Genomic DNA, 13,292 nt, shown 5'->3' on the forward strand with positions numbered 1-13,292 from the left:
GGGCTACTAAGGAAGTTAATACTAGCTATGATGATGCAAGTAAAGTTAGGAAATTTGCATTGTGCGAGATGGAGGAGTTGCGGGACGAAGCCTACGAGTGTGCATCGGCTTACCAGGCGAAAATGAAGAATGTTCATGATGCGAAGATTCAATTGAAAAGCTTGACGGGCCCGTTCTTGATAGTAGGAGTTGGTAATCACGGGCAGTTTGAGATCGAGGATTTTGATGACCACATACGACAAGTGGTAAATGGCTATCGATTGAAGCCATATTTGGAGATGGATGATATACACAAGATGGACAAGGAATCGGTGAGTTTCATTGTGACGTCACCAGTTTATGAAGACAATTGAAGCATTCAAGGCATTTTCGAACTGTAGACACGTAATTCAGCGCTGACCGAGAGGCGACCCGGGGTTTGTAAGTGTGTTCCATTTTATTTTCTGTTTGTTGAGTTGTTATTTGACTTTGTCTCAAGTTTTGTCCAGCAAATCCCAAGTGTGTGGAGGTTGTTGGTGAAGTGCAAGTCATGGAGGTTCGGTAGGCATATGGTTAATGTCACGGCTTTCCAGGTACGTATTGCAATTTTTGACTTCGGAAAAGTGTTCAGGATGATGTCGGGATGTTGAAAAGTGACCGGGTCGGAAAATGCCCGGACCCAAAATCGGCAAAAACTCTCTATCAATAGGGACCTATCGCGCTACACGATGGTTTTGGTTAACTTACCATCACGCTACGCGATGGTGGTTGTGACATCCCAGACGTCTGAAGTCATTGCGTAGCACATGTATTGATAATTGATAAAATCAAATTAAATAACATCACTACTAAAATTAACAAATCGACATGTCCTTTTTTTCTTTTTGTTTTTATTATTTGTTCAGTGTAAGTTTAAGGTGAACAATGATAATAGTTACAATAATTAATAATAACCATTAAAATATTTACTCACTGGTTTCAAGTATACTTAAAATATTCAATTTAGCTCGTTTGTTATTGAAACCTTAAAAACTAAATATGAACCAATTAGGCGACTTACTTAATAAAAAGTTTTAAAAACAACCCTAAAGCTATTCAAAAGTGTAGGAATATTTATAATATTTATATACAATTTTACCCATATCAAATATCTCCACACTTAAACATTTTTCGTCCCTGAAAAAGCTATTTTGCAATGGAATCATAATTCGAAACTGATCTTTAAAACATATAGGTTATCTTTTAAGCATAGATAAACGCAAAAACCGCAATTGTCGATATTGTTGTCCACTTAAACCCAACCACCACCCTATCAAGCCAATTAAAAACTGGGTTGAAACAGATTGGTTCAACCTATCACCGTAAACTAAGAACCCTTTAATGGTAAGAAAAATACACACTTTGTAAGTTTAAGGTGAATAATGATAATAGTTACAATAATTAATAATAACCATTCAAATATTTACTCACTGGTTTTAAGTGTACTTAAAATATTCAATTTAGCTCATTTGTTATTGAAACATTTAAAACTAAATATGAACCATTACGTTTTTATTATTTCTTTCTTTCACTTCATGTGATATTTCTTATGGGCTCTCTTTATGATTGGTGGGCTCGTCTTATGAATTGCTTCCTAAGACCTTCATAGTCCACAAGTTAATTAATCCCTATCTGCCCAAAAAAAACATACGATTACATATGTATTGATAATTGATAAAGTCAAATTAAATAACATCATCACTAAAATTAACAAATCGACATGTTCTTTTTTTATTTTAATTATTTGTTCAGTGTAAGTTTAAGATGAATAATGATAATAGTTACAATAATTAATAGGGGGGAGTGAATACGGTGCTGTCACACACCTAACCTTAGACAGAAAACCTTTCAAAACTAAGTTGTTTTGATTAAAAGTTACCAAAATTAATTTGAAATTTCCATATATATCTTTTACTTTTTTTCTTTTTGGATTCTTCACGACTCTTCTACCAAATTGAGCTTTACTAGAAAATCCATGTAAATAAGAATTATGGGATTATTTTTATCATTACATAAACATAACCTTTACTTTCATTGAAATTGAAAATGAATAGAAGCAATAGAAAAACAAAACCTATATGATTAGATGCAGAGCAGGAAGCTAAGTAGGATTGAAAAGTGATCCCAACTGTAAAATTGAAATTCTTAAATCACAAAATGTTCATACTTTATAATTTAATTAGTTCTTGAAAGTAGTCAAGGCTATGTTTGTGTGATGATAAAAAATAATCTTATAATTCTTATTTACATTGATTTTTTAGTAAAGCTCAATTTGGTAGAAGTGTCATGAAAAATCTCTCCCCCCCCCCTAAAAAAAAGTAAAAAAATATATATGGAAATTCAAATTAATTTTGGTAACTTTTAATCAAAACAACCTAGTTTTAAAAGGTTTTCCGTCTAAGATTAGGTGCGTGACAGCACCGTATTCACTTTCCCCTAATTAATAATAACCATTCAAATATTTACTCATTGGTTTTAAGTGTACTTAAAATATTCAATTTAGCTCGTTTGTTATTGAAACCTTTAAAACTAAATATGAACCAATTAGGCGACTTTACAATTTTACCCATATCAGTAGCACGATGACGCTAGACCAACCCCATCGCGCTACACGATGGGTTTCAAACCCTAATTGTAATCAACTTGGGTTACTTAGCGCGACCCAGGCTTACCTGACCCGTCGAACTACGTGATGGGCCGTGGACCATCAAAAAAATAATAAAAAAATAAATAATAAAATAATATATATATAATCTTTAGCCACCATTGTCATCCTTACACTATTGTCACCGTCATCTCTCTCTCTCCTACCGCCATAACCACCACCGTCACTACCACCTATCTATCCGTCATCATCATCATCATCATCATCATCATCATCTTCATCCTTCATCATCTCCACTCCACCACCGCCGGTTCATCGTAACCACCATACATCAGGCTACCCCACCATCTTCACCATCATCGTCTCACTTACTCCACCACCGCCATACACAACCACCGCTGACCACGGAAACCCTACCACTGTCACTATTATCTTCGTCATCAACTATCTTTCGTATTAGCGATATTCCTAGTTTCGAGCATGTCAGATGTACCTGGTTCTGCGAGTGCCGCCTGGTGCAAGAGGCTGAGACAGCGGCCACAAGGTGCAGGACAACGAGGTCCCATTGCGGCTCCGTGGGGTGTTCCAGATCCCCGCAGCCCGTGGTGCGCCCACCACTGGTCATCAGTTACGATGGAGATGAGATCCCAATCACTCCCGTCACGGTTCGAGGGGGGGGGGCATATTATGGGTTACGTCATCCGGACCCCCCACATTATTCTCCGATTTGCTCCTTTGTCGGAGGAGCAGACCTTGTATCGCCGTTTCATGGAGATGTAGCTGCTCTGACATCGGATCATTGATTGGACACTGCTCCATGCATTGGGCCAGGAGGGGGCGATCCAGGGGCTGTTAGGAGCTCGGTGGGTCCAGGTCCTCATGTGCGACTCGACGCAGTACGTCGAGCTCACACGTGAGTTCTGTTTGACATTCAAGCACACACCCACCGACTTCTCTGAGCCACACGCGGTGTCATTTTCCCTTGGCCTGCATACGTTCGAGATGTCCGTACATGAGTTCGCCGTGGCTACCGGCTACTATAACGCCGAGGAGGTGCAGACCCCGGAGTTCCTTACGAGCATCTGGGGTTATACTTTCTGATCACAGACGGATCAGGAGTATTGGTTGACAGAGGCCCAACTTGGCCAGATTTGGGCCATGATAGCTGACGGGGCCCACTCAAGCACCATGGTCGCGTCTATTTGGGACCACGCCAATCATTACCTTCATCGCGTCGTTGCTTGCACCATCGTTGGTCGTCATTCGGGCAACGAGAATGCAACAACGCTGATCAGATTAGTTTGATATTGACGATTGCCGGCCGGGAGGTCAATATAGCAACGCTGCTTCTTGCGTCGTTCTCCCAGAGTCGTGCGTGGCAGGGCCTGTGAGCCCGTATGTCTATGGGGCCGTGTATTGCATGCATTTCAGAGCTCCTAGGGGTGTTTGATTGTTACCCGCTTGACTATTTTACCCCAAGGCCTACTATGGCCCATACACTTTGGAGTATGCCCGGAAGGCCGAGATTTGTGAGCTTTACGATCCACCTGCTGTCGTTCCGATTGGACGCGGCCTTCAGGCACCACCACCTCCGGGGACAGACGCAGCTGTTGCGCTACAGATGGGCATTCCTACTCATCGACAGCCCGCCTAGGTCCCCCATATTATGAGACCACAACAGTCACATTAGAGATTCTTCATCAGCAGTAGGTGGAGATGCAGATAGAGATGCGGGCCCACATGGCCCACCATGACGATTATTTTCGCATTCTCTTTACTCATCTGCAGGTACTGATCCCAGCCTCACTACAAAGGCTGAAGATCAGGCGGAGGCAGGAGGTTCGGGGCAAGCAACCGATCAGCCTGCGCCTGCAGGTGGAGAGCCGCATGCTGAGGAGCCAGTAGGTGAGGTTGCTCAGATGGACGAGTAGACGACAGCAGGCTCTGGTTACATTTTTTGAGTTGTTTTCCTTTTATTTAATTTTTATCAGCTTGGTCTGTATAATATTATATCACATTTAGGGAAAACTTGTATGGGTAACCGGTTGGGTAACATTTGTATATATATGATGATGTATGTCTGCTGTGTTTGGTTTATTATTTTTGTATATTTATATATTTGTATATATTTGTGTTGCATTTGGAACTTTGTGGGTGTTGTTCACTATAAACCCTCACGAGACCTTACTCGTCCACCCGGGCTACCGGGGGGTTTAAAGGGCGTGTTTCATACGCTAAATGCAACCATGATTCCTACGAAAGTGAGTTAGGTCCGTTATCATTTTTTTTAACTTCTTTAACAAAATATTTCATGAAACTAACTAATTCGGTTCGGTAATGATTTTTATAATATATTTATAACTCTTAAAAGACCTAAGTCTTACACTTGTGAGTGGTTTGCTTATACATGTCTCGAGATTTGTGCAAATTTGGTTAGTCGGTATATTGGTCAATGGTGGAGACGTGTGTCACAAGTGTACTGAGAGTTGTGGACGAGATTAGCATTGCATTGTCAATATTATCAGGTGATTTCTGTTTCCTAAACTATTTTGTTATTTTTTTCTTTAGCTGTTAGAAGTGTAATTGTATAATTTGTTTGAGCCCATCACATTAGTGTCCTGAGTTTTAAATTGTTAAACAGCCAATTTCAACCTGATGTGTTGTAAAACACACTTATTTTCCGCACCTTTTATCTACGTTATTATATTATATTTTATGTATTTTAACTTGTTTTATATAGGTTTTACATAGTTTTAATTATCTTGTAGGTTATGGGTTAAAGAATGAAGAAGCCGGACTTTTCTAGGAGCTTACGGGTCTTTTACGCATACAATTTCAAGAAAAAGCTCAAAGTCCGGCCCGATTACATGTTATTCAAGCCCAAAGCCTTAGTATTATAATATATAAAAAAAATAAACCCTAAGGGGGCTGGCAGAACTTCCGATCGCAGCTACATGAAGGAAAAAAGAAAAGAAAAGCTAGGGTTAGGAGGTGGTGGCGGCTAGGGAAGAAGGAAGAGGCAAGAGCAAGTGTTCGGGAAGTCTTTTCATCAATTTTTGCAGCCAAGAACAGCCCCAATTCATCTACATATCCTTTCTTTTACAATATTGTTCATCATCTTTATTATACTTTGTCAATTGATTAGTAGTTTTGCAATTGCTTGAGAGATTGACTTGTTTATGATTAGGATTGATTGTTGAATATTTTTGAGATGATTGGAATGAGTTATTTGGTGATTTTATTGATTAATAGCTGCTGTCCAAAAATTATGCTAGGCTAATCTTGTTGGTTCTACCTAGGAATGATGATAATTGCTAGTGTTTGATGAGTTTTATGGATTGTTTGATTAATAGAATTTATTATTATTGTAAAGCTTGATTTAGACATGAAATAGGTTGTGTTTAAGGGCTGGAAATTTTGGGTAATTCATTGCTTAAACTCCTTGCGTTAGTTGATTAGTTTTGTATTGATTGATCGATGCTTGTTTAATTCTAGACTTTGTGTTTAGGGTTTGTTTGCGGTAGGTACAACCGTAGGGTTTTGTTGCATGGTTTATTGGTTAAAGTATAGCGGTTAGACACCTTCTTAGAGACCAAGAGGTGATAAGAAGTTAGGGTTGTTTCATTGTCTTTGCAAGCTAAAATAAGAATTGCGCGAGAGCGAGTTTGTTTCTTTTCAGGTTTAGGTGTTTTGAGCGACTAGTTGATCTATTTTGGTTTAAGTTGAATTGTTCCTCTATCCTTGGTTGTGTAGTATTCATTACCATTAGGGTCGAGTGTTGGTGAGACTGAGAGGTGAGTCAACATTAGAACACGTTAACAATTATTTTCTGGTTTGGTCGTTTTAGCAGATTAAGAGTAGTTAAGGTTTGTTGAGTGAGACCGAGAGGTGATCCAGTGAGCCCGAGCGATCCTTAGTCGTGTCATCTTTAGGGACCGCTGTCTAGATATCATTCAATCCATTAGCTTGTTAGGCCTAGAGTTTGATTCAGACCTAGGTAGACGGTTTTCTCCATCCAAAGTCAACACAATTAGTTTTTCGTTAAGTTTTCTATTTTTGGTAACTTTTGTCAGTCAGTTCAGTTAGTCCAGTTAAGTCATTTTATTAAAAGAAAAATCAAAATTAAAATCAATTAAATATTATTCTTAGATAGGTCTTGTCTAGGGTTAGTGATCGTTAGCGTCCTTACGTGTCTTTGTGTTCGATACTCGGAGTTCCTAGGTCTATACTACTTGCGATCGGTACACTTGCCGGTTGTGTGTGGTTTTAGGATTTTCGTTTTATATTTAAAGCTTCGTTGTGAGGGTTATCCGACGCACATCACAACCCCGTCCCTCAAATGTTCGTTAATTGTTTTAAAATTTTAACATTGAGGACAATGTCAACCTCAAGTGTGGGGATGGGGGAAAATTGAAATTTTTAGCCCAATAGTACCTCAAAGATTATTCAGAAACCTAAGTTATTAACTGTTAGTTATTGCTATTAATGCCAAGTTAGAGGTTTTCAGTCATGGTTGGTTTTTCAGCTTCTCGATAGTTTTCCTGACAAATGTTTTTAAAATGAGAAGTTGAAAATGGAATTGTTTAGGCAGGGATAACGAGTCAAGGGGACGAGTATACATGTTTCATATTGGCAGCCCTTATTTCAAGACATATTGTGATATTAGCCCTATACTTAATACACATATTATATAGTAGATATAAAACATGTCTTGTCATTATTTGAGGGAAACCAGTATATTTTACAGAATTAGAACTTGCTTGTTACATGCTTATCAAGATCTTAATACCACCACCTGTATGGATATTAGGACTTTAGAAAACCCATTCCATACATATTCCCTACTAAATAAATTTCTTAACCGACATTATCCTTTAGGATCCCATTTGGACCTTTTACCTTTTCATTTACTAAACCTACATTACACACCGATTCAGTCTTGGCCTTTATTTTGTTTTTACCCGTGTGATGAAATCCAGTTCGTTATCGAGTTGTTTATATGTCGAGTTGTATTTAGTTAGACGAGTTGTAAATCTGTGAATATCAGAGTTGTATTTATCAGTGTTTGATGTTTAGTAAAAAAAATTAGCAAAAAGACAAAAAGAAGTTATCAGTATTGTATTCAGTTGTAAATAGCAGTCGATTGTATAAATAGTTCGTTTGTATTCAAGAGTCTGTATATTAGGTTGTTTAACTCGGTTTCATCCACTTGAGTCACTAAATATGCCTAATCCACACCCAACCTAAGCCTCAGCAAAACCCTTAGTCCGAGTCTTTATGCAACCGGTGGGTAATGGGTGGAAATAAGATTGACTTGTAAGCATATTAAGTTGTAACTCATATTAGGTATTTTGAGGGCAAAGACATATATTGGCACATCTTTTGCTAGTCCAGATATTAAACTGAGTGGAGTGTTGATAATGTGAGGGGTATGAACATGTATGCCCTAACTGGAAACAAAGTACACTTGTCTGGGCGATTCTAGAGTTTTATTGTAGCATTAACTTTATTTGTGGGTTGTCAATCTAGAAAGTGTCAGTCTGGGAAACTGGGTATGACCTTAAACCTTGCTAGTATTTTTGACATTCGTTATTTTAGTTTTAGTATTTGTATTTGTTTTACTTCCCGTTTTGTAATCGGATCCTATTTATTACATTAAAGTATTAATTATGTCACGAATTTGTCTTTGTTATGTTTTACGCGCTAACGTTTTCATATATCGCTAAAGTATCAATTATATGTACTTTTGACCCTAAACTTTAGTTTAATCATTTTCTGGACCCAACCCAAACTACAAGGACTTAATCAGTTTCCGATGGGACGTACCCGCGCCGTCTATCGTTACGACTCCGGTTGTTTACGTAAGGTGGTTCTCATTTCCCCGACTTCAACGGCTTCGGCTAAATGAACGGGAGGACGACATTACTTGCTTTCATTTACATAACACTTGAATAATTATTGCATTACGATTGTTGGATCGCGAGTTTCCTATATATATGTATACACAAAAACTTATGAAAACTCACCAACTTAATTGTTGACAACATATATTATTTTCAACGTGTTACAGGTTGAACCGATGGTGTGCTAAGGACGAGGATCATTAGTTTGCCTTAGGATATTTGAAATAAAGAACTTGTTTACTTTTCGATGAAGTGTTATCTTTTGTTTTCATTTATGAACAATATGTGTACTTTTGATGATATGAAATGCATTAAATATAATTATTATCGCTTTAATAGCGTTACGAGCTTTGAATGATCTGTACGTTACACCCGAACGTATTCCGCTGAAAGCCGGGGTGTTACAGTATTAATGGTAATAATTGATTGACCTATGATGGCGGTTAATGTTTGCTTTAAAGTTTGCTTGAGGTCAAGCAAAAGATAAGTGTGGGGATGGGATGTTCGGTTTATTTATATATAGTTCAGCTCGTTAATTTAGTTGTTTTAGATGTTTAGTTTAGGAACTATGGTACTTCATACGTGTGTATTGTGTTTCAGGTCACAGGTACTTAATGAGTTTAATTTGGGCCGGGATGAAGACCCGGGATGTCCAGCACGTGAATCGAGATGGAAAACTGAAGAGGCTGACTGAAGCCACCCATCGCGCTGGGCGATGGGTGTGGAAGACAGGGCATCACGCTACGCGATGCCCATTAAATTATTTTAAAAACTGTTGACTTTGGTCCATCGCACTACGCGATGGACCAGTGGAAGGGACCATCGCGCTACGCGATGGGTCCCATAGCTGGCAAAGTTAGGGTTTTTATTTATAATACGTTTTGACGACCTAACTGGACATCATTCAGTTTCCAGAGCATTTTCAGAGAAGGAGAGTAGCATACCATCACTTCCAATCGCCTGAAGGCCTTATACATGTTCCATATCATATAATCGAAGGCTGAGAGATGCCGAAACGCGGCTAGACTCTTCGAGTCATACCCGGGATATATAGTTTGTGATCTTTCAGTTTATTTCTCATGTACTAGAACAACTAATTGTATACACAAAAACTTATGAAAACTCACCAACTTAATTGTTGACAAAATATATTATTCAACGTGTTACAGGTTGAACCGATGGTGTGCTAAGGACGAAGATCATTAGTTTGCCTTAAGATATTTGAAATAAAGAACTTGTTTACTTTTCGATGAAGTGTTATATTTTGTTTTCATTTATGAACAATATGTGTACTTTTGATGATATGAAATGCATTAAATATAATTATTGTCGCTTTAATAGCGTTACGAGATTTGAATGATCTGTACGTTACACCCGGGCGTATTCCGCTAGAAGCCGGGATGTTACAGATTGGTATTAGAGCCGTAACTATAAGATAGGTTGTTAGACGTATCGGCCTAGCATAGTTATAGTTTATTTTAGGGCCCAAAATTGCATGAATTCTCTATGTGCTATGTGCCCACACTTATATTAAAGTTTCATTCCTATGCTCGAATTTATAACATTTCATAGCGTCTCCTGTACACATGTTCAGACACAAACTCCAAGGAATAGGCTTGAAACAAATATTTTCAAAATATTTTTCAATCAATTTTATTTCGGTTTTCCAATATTTTTCCGCATAAAGACGGTTTTACGTGGCGGGAAAGTAGTAACTGTAGGGGGGATGTGCTTGTTTTCCGAACTCTTGACACTAAGGTTCATGAAACCTAAGGATAAGCAATGCGCATACATCCCAATCAACCGCGGGACCTGGTTGCTTACCTGGAGAGTTCGGAAAGGGCGTGAAACCCTAATCCAAAGTGTACCACACCAAACGCCATACGAATCACAACTTTATGTTTTCGAACGTGATCATGTCCTCTTTGTGATAAGGATATCGTTACACTCCTTAGGATGTCATACAAGTCATGGTGGTTCATGCGACGTGTGACTCCGACCCTCCATGTTTTACAATGTGTTTTAACCGAAATTCTGTCAAGTCGTGGTGATACACGAATACCTAGCTTTTGGTTCGATTTAATTTCGAATTTTGATTTTTGTGCTGGAACACAAGAGTCCATGGTGGTTCATGAAAACTCTAAGTTCCACACAACGCTTATTTTATTTTTTATAAGTTTTCATATTTAACAAACATTAACAAGAACTCTTACACCATATACAATTCCGAGAATCACGATTCTTCTTACACTTGTTCGCAGAATGGCCTCTCGTCACCTTAACCGTCATCCTTCTGGAGCCTCTAGCCGTAAGATGACAGCCCAGATCGCCAAGCAAATGGCTGCTGTGCTCTCGCAAATGGTGGCTCAAATGCACCGAACCATTGCTACGAATTCAAACGCAGCTGCTCCGGGTTAAAACCCCAACCCTTTTCACTATAAGAACTTCACCGATGCAAAACCTGATAAGTTCGATGGCTCTGAAGGTGCCACTGCCCTACTGCAATGGTACCAAAGCATGGAGAGTACCTTCATCCATATCGAATGTCCCGACGACAAGAAGACATGCTTTGCTTCAAGTGTCTTCAAGAAAAGAGCCCTAAATTGGTGGGTGCAAGAAAAATCCACCCGTGGTGTCGATCAAGCCATGGCTTTGCCATGGGAAGAACTTAAGGAAATCATGACTGCTGAATTCTACCCACCCAATGAACTTATGAACCTGGAAGTGGAATTCTGGAACCTCAAACAAGAGGGTGGTGATAACGTTGCCTACACTGCCCGCTTCAACGAACTTAGCATCCTAGTGCCACACCTTGTCACTCCTCTCTCTCTCGTGGGATTAGCAAGTATATTCGGGGTCTACCAAGGCAAATCCAAGATTCAATTCAAAGTAGTGCTCCTAAGACTCTTCGCGAGGCTATTGTTCTTGCTGCATCCTTGTCTGACAACCACGTTAAGGCAGGAACCCTCAAAATCAGCAAGAAAGTTACTGAGAAAATCGAGGCCGAAACCTTCCAAAGAGGTCAAGGCCGAAGCCACACCCAAGCCAAACCGCTACAACAACAACAACAACCACTCCAAGAAGCGAAAGCAAAACTATGCCTTAACCCAACCAACCCACCACAACTCCAATACCCACAAACCCAAACCCAAAATCTTCAAACTCCCCCCTCTAAAGAAACCCTACCACGGTCCTCACCCGTTTTGCCAAACCTGCCAACGACACCATCAAACCCGGCATCCATTGCCGCCAATGCACCCATTGTGGCCGTTACGGACACCTGCTAGGTGCGTGTTTTGAATTCATGCATACCCAACCAACCCTCGCCAAACCACCCCGTACTCCCCACACCTTCCACCAAAACCGTGTCTTGACTCAAGCTCAACCTATCGCTCAAGCTTACCCCACCCCTCGAGCCTACTTCAATTGTGGAGACCCTGGTCATTTCCGCAACGCGTGTCCTCGACTCGCATATCAGGTCCAAATGGTCGCTCAACCGGTGTATCCTGCTCAAGCCTATCAAGTTCAAGCTTATCAACCCCCAGTTCCGCAGATCATGGCAAATCAAGTTGTTAAACCGGTTCAAGCCAACCAAGCCTCAACTTCTCAAGCTGCACCAACCGTCCTTAATGCTCATGGGAGGGCATTTATGATCAATGCAAATCAAGCTCAGCATAACAACGATGTGGTGAACGGTACATTCTTGGTTAATAACGTCTATGCATCCATTTTATTTGATACCGGTGCCGATATGAGTTTTGTGTCGTTCGATTTTGAGCCTATGCTTTCTTCGTCTCGTTCTAAGCCAGAAAATTCCTTTACGGTTGAAGTCGCAAACGGTAAAACTATCTCGATTAATTCGGTGATTCGTGGTTGCACCCTAAATCTCAACGACTATGATTTCTCCATTGACCTCATTCCTATGAAATTCGAGAGTTTCGATATCATAGTAGGCATGGATTGGTTAGCTCAAAACCGTGCCAAAATCGTGTACTTTGAAAAGTATATTCGGATTCCTCTTGATGACGATCGGATTTTGCGTATTTTCGGTGAAAAGCGTTCCAAAGGGCTCAAACTTATGTCGTGTACCCAAGCCCAAAAATACTTACGTAAAAAGTATGTGGCTTTCCTTGCCAACGTCGTGGAAAAGAAACCTGAAAAGAAGACAATAAAAGACATTCTGGTGGTTCGTAATTTTCCCGAAGTTTTCCCCAACGACGTTTCTGGTTTACCTCCTACTGATGAAGTGGAATTTTGTATTGATCTCGTGCCCGATGCGAATCCTGTCGCCAAAGCTCCCTATCGTCTCGCACCTATGGAAATGCAAGAACTGGTGAGTCAACTCCAAGAACTCTCCAGCAAGGGTGTTCATTCGCCCAAGTTCGTCACCTTGGGGAGCACCTGCTCTTTTCGTTAAAAAGAAGGACAGTTCGTTTCGAATGTGTATCCACTATCGTGAACTCAAGAAACTCACAATTAAGAACCGCTACCCTTTGCCTAGAATTGACGACCTTTTCGATCAACTTCAAGGCATATCTTGCTTTTCAAAAATCGATCTTCGTTCAGGTTATCACCAATTGCGCTTTCATGAGGATGATATACCGAAAACCGCCTTTCGAACTCGCTACGGTCATTATGAGTTTATGGTCATGCTGTTGGGCTTGACCAATGCACCTGCGGTATTTATGGACCTCATGAATCGCATGTGTAAGCCTTATCTTGATAAATTTGTGATCGTGTTCATCAACGACATTCTCATTTACTCG

The 13,292-nt window shown here is 39.8% G+C and overlaps 1 protein-coding gene across 1 annotated transcript; it reads left to right on the forward strand.

Moving 5' to 3' along the window:
• The first annotated feature begins 12,010 nt into the window (after positions 1-12,010).
• LOC143615407 (uncharacterized) lies at positions 12,011-12,943 on the forward strand. Its single transcript, XM_077088535.1, has one exon. It carries the CDS (start codon positions 12,011-12,013, stop codon positions 12,941-12,943), a length of 933 nt encoding a protein of 310 aa, XP_076944650.1.
• Positions 12,944-13,292: the final 349 nt, after the last annotated feature.

This window comes from Bidens hawaiensis, unplaced genomic scaffold, assembly GCF_021521415.1.
Source record: "Bidens hawaiensis isolate Kalapana, Puna unplaced genomic scaffold, B.hawaiensis_p1.1 tig00042878_1, whole genome shotgun sequence".
Lineage (NCBI taxonomy): Eukaryota > Viridiplantae > Streptophyta > Magnoliopsida > Asterales > Asteraceae > Bidens > Bidens hawaiensis.

Coding starts and splice junctions, on each gene's coding strand:
- LOC143615407 (XM_077088535.1), top strand. CDS start 12,011: ATGGTCGCTCAACCGGTGTATCCTGCTCAAGCCTATCAAGTTCAAGCT.